This window comes from Lipomyces doorenjongii (genome assembly GCF_038497915.1).
Source record: "Lipomyces doorenjongii strain NRRL Y-27504 unplaced genomic scaffold V1508scaffold_188, whole genome shotgun sequence".
Lineage (NCBI taxonomy): Eukaryota > Fungi > Ascomycota > Lipomycetes > Lipomycetales > Lipomycetaceae > Lipomyces > Lipomyces doorenjongii.
In genome coordinates, this window is record NW_027118255.1 from 4,947 (window position 1) to 11,544 (window position 6,598).

Genomic DNA, 6,598 nt, shown 5'->3' on the forward strand with positions numbered 1-6,598 from the left:
GTGCAAATTCTGCAACTTAAAAATACGTTGCATGCTCATGTGGGGTGAGGCATACTATGCCAACAGCTCCCAGCATTATTCGAACAATATTGGCTAGGTTTGTGGCGCATACATGAGTTAATATTACACATTGAATATTCGTCACCACTTTTGCGCTATCTATTTACCGTCAAGGAATGGATGCTCCATCAACTGCCGGGTCGTTTCCCGTTTTCACTCTCTGGAAGCCAGGTAAGCATTTGACTGACAAAAGGCAAGAAGGCTTGTTTTTCATTCTCTTCTTCTGAAGATGGGATGGCATCTTCGAGGTTTCGGACCGTTATTTGATCATCACGTAGGATACGCCTAGGTATCACGCAACGCAGATTAACCCGCTAAATTTACTTTCGCACCATAACGGCTTGACTGTCATGCACATGGCAGAATAGGTCTGTGCGTTCAAGAATATTCCATACGTGTCGCGCAGAAAGTTTAGTAGATACTTACTTGCCAAATCTTTTAATCACCTCGGACCGAGGGTTTTCTCACCATGACACCAAGATTACATATATATGCACTGAACCTCCAACCGCAGCCAAGCATGACCGCGGGAGCACGATAGTTTTGTGGCTATATGGGCAAGTGTTTTAGTTATAGGGTTGCATATGCCCGGCAAAATATTTAATAACAGCAGAAACCGAGACCAGAAACAGGAGTTCTTTGTGCGGCTCATTATTCTGCGACTTCCCCCCTGAAGCAGCAGGTCACATTATAGTGAAACCCCTGATTTTCAATTTTGCTGTCGGCTTTTTTATTTCTAAGCCCTATGTACGAGCCCTTCAAAGGGCGAACAACAAGTAACCAGCTAACAAAAGACAAGGAAATAGAACAGAGGAACGCAACACGACACAAATGAATGGAGCGGCAGAAGCGACAAAAAGAATTTCACACCAAGAGATCGCCGATGGTCCGCCTAAACAACCTCCTTGACCAACTCTCCTTAACTATCGCCAACATTCACTGCCGTTCTTGGTTTTTGGCGCCATTTGTTTCAAATGCCGAGAAACAACAGGGTGCCATATTAATTAAAATCCTGGGCACGGGAATGCTGCCCTGAAGCCCTGGCTGACTCCATCGCTGCATGTCCACGTAGCCCAGGTAGTGAAGCCTGTTCCGAATGACCCACCGGCATAATTAAACGTTGCGCCATAAGGCTCTTCCGTAATAGTCGTGACGTCGACAGTGTAGGGCAACTGTGAATCGATTGCTGTTCCAACGTAGACATTTTCCAGGAACCCAATCACATTGCATTCATGGTCGTACAATGCAACTGCAAATGATGGGTCTACCACCCCTGACAGCTCCATGATCATCGTAAACTGACAGGAACCTGCTCCCTGTCCAACGCAATTATTGGGGGTGTCGAAACCAGGACCAAACTGAGCAAGTGCAAGGCCCAAGAGAGACATAATCAAAATGATCGGCTTCATCATCGTGCAAGTAAGAGCAAAGCAACTATGGTTATATATGAGCCACGTTCGGTGGAACAATTACTGCAGAATACAGCAGTACTTACTTAGTGGATGTTTTTATAGTAGTTCGGAAGCGAGGTGATCAGTCTTGTCCGGGATTACTAGGGATTATTCTTAACTCCAAAGATGGGGGGAGACTTGCCGGATAATCGAGCCACGTTTTATACCTTGTCAGAACCGTATGTTACATAATGTTTGTACGAGGTATTTGCCGATCCAACCCAGGGCCGATAAATTCAGCCGTAGAGTGAGACTGACGCGGACCTTCAAAGGATGAAACCAAAACCCCAGATGCCGTTCAAGCGTGAGATACGGAGCAGAATCGTTATTGACGTCACGAATCAGCGTTAAGTACAGCTTTCCTGGTTTCCAATCTAATATCCGAAGATGACCAGCAATTGCACAGATGTCTCAGTCCTAGCTAACCCAATTCAAGCAGGCGGGATATTCATGTTCGGATATAAACCGAGCAGCCACCTGCAGCCGCACGCGGCTTAGGCGGCTGAAGCGAGATATTTAGGGTCTTCCTCTGAGTTTAGCGGTCAGCAAACTCACTACTCAGGACAGAGTACGAGTAAGCACGGTCCTGGCTCACCTACCAACGTTTCACCATGCCCGATTATGATAGTATATATTCTAATATTTACGTTATAAATAACTATTCGCGTTCAGTCCAAACCCTTACGCCAACTTCTGCTGTTATCAGTCCCGCATCAATTCTAATAATTTTATATAACTATTTGAGACTGAGCCTGATTACTGAGGCTTCTGAATAGAAATAACTCTACGTAGTCGGGATGATGCGGTTGACTACGTCAGTCAGCTCCACATTTAGAATATTAAGGTGGCTTCCATGAAAACTGTCCCATTCGGTTGGCGTCGCGTCGCGCCTCCTCTAGCCACCAAAGCGGGCGATCAGCATCCTGAAAAAAAAAAAAAAAAAAAAAAAAAAACCGAGTAATGTAAGATTCTCCGACTTCGTCGTTCGATGCCAAAACCAAAAGCCACCTTTCCTACAATTCACTTCGGCAAGCATTCGGCGAGCATATTGATTGCGCTCTTTAATGGAGACCGATCAGTGGAGCCATCCTGTCAACTGCTGGGTCACCTTCCTGCAGTTTATGGAAAGAGATGCAGATTATAACTGGTTTGCATTCGCAGTATAATCTGGATTGTTCAGGGTATCTACTATAGATGGCGCAGTACTAAGGTGGCGGTGGTGTGCGCGTAAGCAGTCAGACAGTACGCAATTCGTAGCCGTTGCCTAATCGGTCCTGTCTGTCAGACCTGTGCGACACATAATATTCCAATTACTAATCAACTTGCAGAAATGCATCGCTCAGAATTCTGAGCTGTATAATGGTCTGCTAATCAGCACTGACTATTGCGACTGCCGTCGTCAATATAAAGGTCGCGTGTGCCAATGAAGTTGCATTCTATATGACTGAAGAAACGAGCCTTTCATCCACAATGGTATTAATCTTAGCGACAATAGGCATGGCTACCAAAGTCATTCTCATCACCGGCGCACTTACCGGCATAGGACGAGCGGTTGCGCTGGCATTTGCTCGTGAGGGGAATGCGCAAATCGTGGGAACAAGATGGCAAGCAACTGGCAAGTGAGATTCACGCTCTGGGTGCAGAAGCGGAGTTTATTTACGCCGACGTTCGCAATGAAGATGATGTGCTGCAACCTGATCGACAAGGCAGTTGAACGCTTTGGTCGCTTGGATGTCGCGGTGAACAACGCCGGCACTGAGGGCAGCCCAGAACCCATTGTGAATCAAACGGAAGATTCATACCGCAGTATGTTCGAATCAAACGTCCTTGGTACCGTATTGTCTCTGAAGCATGAGGTGCGTGTAATGACTACCCAAGGACGCGGTTCCATTATTACCATCTCGTCCACTTTTGGCCATAAACCCTTTGCAGGTGCATCTATTTACGTCGCCAGCAAGCACGCTGTTGAGGGACTGACGCTTTCGGTGGCGTTGGAGGCGGCAGCGTCTGGCGTGCGTGTCAACGTCGTCGCACCTGGACCCATCCAGACAGGTATGCTAGACCGCTTCCTTGGTGGAAGCGAGGAGAACAAGGCCGGAGTAGCGTCAACTGTGCCTCTCAAACGGGTTGGTACCGTGGAAGAGATCGCGAGCACTGTCTTGTTCTTCGTGTCGGATAGCGCGTCTTTCATTACAGGCGGTGTGCTGTCTGTCGATGGTGGAGTGTCTTCAGCATGAATAGAGATATCGTTAGTTATAACTACTGTAAATGTGTGGATATTTACGGGATATTTTATAATGTCGATTTGACTGCATATGTGAAGTATCGATTACGCAAATAGAAGTAATTATGAAACGTTTCAGTGGCATTTTTGATATTTGCCCAAATAAATTTTGGGACCAGGCAAAATTTCAGTTTTGAGTTTTCATGGTGTCGTATCCTCCGACACAGTTATAACTTGTACGTCACCCAGGGTCAAGGGTTGCGCGTAGGTACCGCATCTCCCACCTTGAAGACTGCGCTTTAGGTACGTATATATGTGAAAACTTGGTGCCATAGTGTCTGTGGACGCGGAAAGGGTAGGCTTTTTTTTTCCTTGGCTGTGTCGACAAAAACTGGTGTATTGACGCATAATTCTGCCGTATGCAATCAGGCTGAAATCACGGCTACGTCGGCCGGAATGGTGCGTCTGCTCAATGTCTACACCATCTCGTCTTTCGTCGCACTCGGCGGTTTGCTGTACGGCTTTGAAATTGCTTCCATGTCCGACATCATGGGTTTTTCGCATTATAGAGCCTTTTACGGCAACCCTCTCGGAATACGCCAAGGTGTAATCACGGGTGCCATTAGCGCTGGCTCTTTTTTCGGCGCATTGTCCTCCTCTGTTCTTGGTGATCGGTACGCAGCTGTGGTTGTATTAAAAGTATATCTCTGATTGACTATTTCAGACTGTCTCGAAAGGTCGCGATACAGTTGGGCACCGTCCTATGGTGCATCGGCTCAATGTGGGCGCTCTTGACTCTATTCGCATCGAGCCATCGGCTAACTATATGCAGCCTCCAGGCCACGTCTACCGGGGTCCCAATGCTTATAATTGGCCGTATTATTGCCGGCCTCTGCATTGGAATCACATCTGCCCTCGTACCCATTTATCAGGCCGAGATCTCCCCCCGCAAGATCCGTGGTGGACTAGTCTCAGTCCAGCAGTTTGCCATTGGCTTGGGCCTCGTGTTGCAGTTATTCATACAGTACGGAGCTTCCTATCTTCAACGCACGACTTACGTGTTCAGACTACCGTGGGCCGTCCAGACTGCACCGGCTATACTTCTGTTTACCGGCCTGTTTTGTTTCCCCCGAACGCCAAGATGGCTGGCGCGTCAAGACCGCTGGGACGAGGTTCTGCAGGTACTCGCGTTCCTGCGCACGCCAGACTGCGATATTAACCATCCGCTGGTACTGGCTGAATACAAAGAAATTGAAGAACAGATTCGGTTTGAACGTGAGCAGGAGTTGAACAGCTACCGCGAACTGTTTGGTCCGAAAATGCGCAAGCGCGTGCTTCTGGGCATGGCCATTCAGGCGTGGTCGCAGCTGGGCGGACTGATCCAGCTCTTCTACTACATCGTCTTCATTCTGCGCGCCGCCAACGAAGACCCCAATAACCCTAACCCCAGGCGAACCCTCGTCGACGCATCCTTTACGTACATTATTTTTACGGTCGCGACCATTCCGACTATTTTGTGGACCGATCAATGGGGTCGTCGCTCGTCCCTGCTTGTTGGCGCGCTCTTCGGGGCATTCTGGATGTACCTAATAGGCGGCCTATTCGCAGGCTTTGGTCAGCCAAACCCTCTCAAAGGCCAAGCAAACACATGGGTAATCATCGGCCATCCTGCCGCAGGCCGCACAATCCAGGCCAGCTGTTACCTGGCTGCCGCCACATTCGCTATGTCCTGGGGCCCCATCGAATGGATATACCCTCCCGAAATCTACCCGCTGCGAATCCGAGCCAAAGCCGTCTCGTTGACGACTGCAACAAACTGGGGCGTTAACTTCCTGCTCGCGCTCGCGGTGCCGTCACTCTTGCGCACTATCCAGTGGCGCTTATATATCATTTTTGGGTCCTTTAACATAGGTGCTTTCATTTACGCCTTGTTTCGGGTACGCGAGACGAAGCAACGCACGCTGGAGGAAATGGACGAGGTGTTCGAGCACGGAGAACCAGTCTGGCGGTCGTTCACCGGTGTACGCTACACTGGCCGCTTCGATGCGCTCGTCCAAGAATTCGAACGGATAGCTTAATATTCATGGCACCGCCTAGGTCGACAGGGAGCGACCACGTCGAATCGAAGGGTCCCGATGTTTAACTGTCGTTGGAATCCCACGGCGATGGGCGGCTACCGGCCGATGGCCCTGGCATCCATCACTGAGCTCTTGGCATGGAAGCGAGTGGATGGAGTTCATGTCCGTCGTCCGGAAGGTGCGACCCGAAAAGATCAAGCATCCAGTTCCCCCGAACCTGGCCCACCATTGAAGGCGTCCATGATTTGTTATAATTGCTCAATCTCATGTTCGTTGTGGACGCAACTGCTCCGGGTGTGCGACGCTGGGCATTCATAATTTCGTTTTACTGATTTACCACAGTCTCAGACTAACATACTCGACAACGTTTCGGGCGTAAATTAGGTTTGCCTAGCTATCTTAGAGACGTTGACCGTTCTGTAAATTCGGTTTCGATTTCGGTTCGGTTTCGTATCGGCTCTATATGCCCCAGCGGAGATCACAGAGATAACGATATATAATTCCAGGAGGAGTGACCACTACTATACGTGATGGCACCTTGTAGCGCACGGTACCATTGTGGAGCCCTTCGGCAACTTTTTCTGGAGCGATTTGTCTAGATGACGTTGTTTTGTGCAACCTACTGTGTTGCGATCTGCTCTATGATGCTCACGATATGTGTCACGAGTGACGACTGTCTAGCCTAGGCACATAGGGCTGTTGACGATATTCGACTTGACGAATATTATTCGACCGATTATCGGCGTCGAATACGATATCGGCCAATCCCCCGGCGTCGGATACGA

At 48.9% G+C, this 6,598-nt stretch overlaps 3 protein-coding genes across 3 annotated transcripts; 2 read left to right on the forward strand and 1 right to left on the reverse strand.

Annotated features, from left to right (window-relative positions):
- Positions 1-682: 682 nt before the first annotated feature.
- Positions 683-1,689, reverse strand: V1508DRAFT_428935 (uncharacterized protein). Its single transcript, XM_066941849.1, has one exon. It carries the CDS (start codon positions 1,470-1,472, stop codon positions 1,065-1,067), a length of 408 nt encoding a protein of 135 aa, XP_066792061.1. The 5' UTR covers positions 1,473-1,689; the 3' UTR covers positions 683-1,064.
- Positions 1,690-3,008: 1,319 nt separating this feature from the next.
- On the forward strand, positions 3,009-3,748 carry V1508DRAFT_407250 (uncharacterized protein; the record flags this gene model as incomplete). The annotated part of the gene is given in 3 exon segments (XM_066938842.1): positions 3,009-3,101; positions 3,121-3,195; positions 3,218-3,748. The coding sequence occupies 3 exon segments, from the start codon at positions 3,009-3,011 to the stop codon at positions 3,746-3,748; spliced, it is 699 nt and encodes a 232-aa protein (XP_066792062.1).
- Positions 3,749-4,050: 302 nt separating this feature from the next.
- Positions 4,051-5,874, forward strand: V1508DRAFT_89863 (general substrate transporter). Its single transcript, XM_066943100.1, has 2 exons — positions 4,051-4,409; positions 4,460-5,874. Exons 1-2 carry the CDS (start codon positions 4,192-4,194, stop codon positions 5,811-5,813), a joined length of 1,572 nt encoding a protein of 523 aa, XP_066792063.1. The 5' UTR covers positions 4,051-4,191; the 3' UTR covers positions 5,814-5,874.
- The last annotated feature ends 724 nt before the right edge of the window (positions 5,875-6,598 follow it).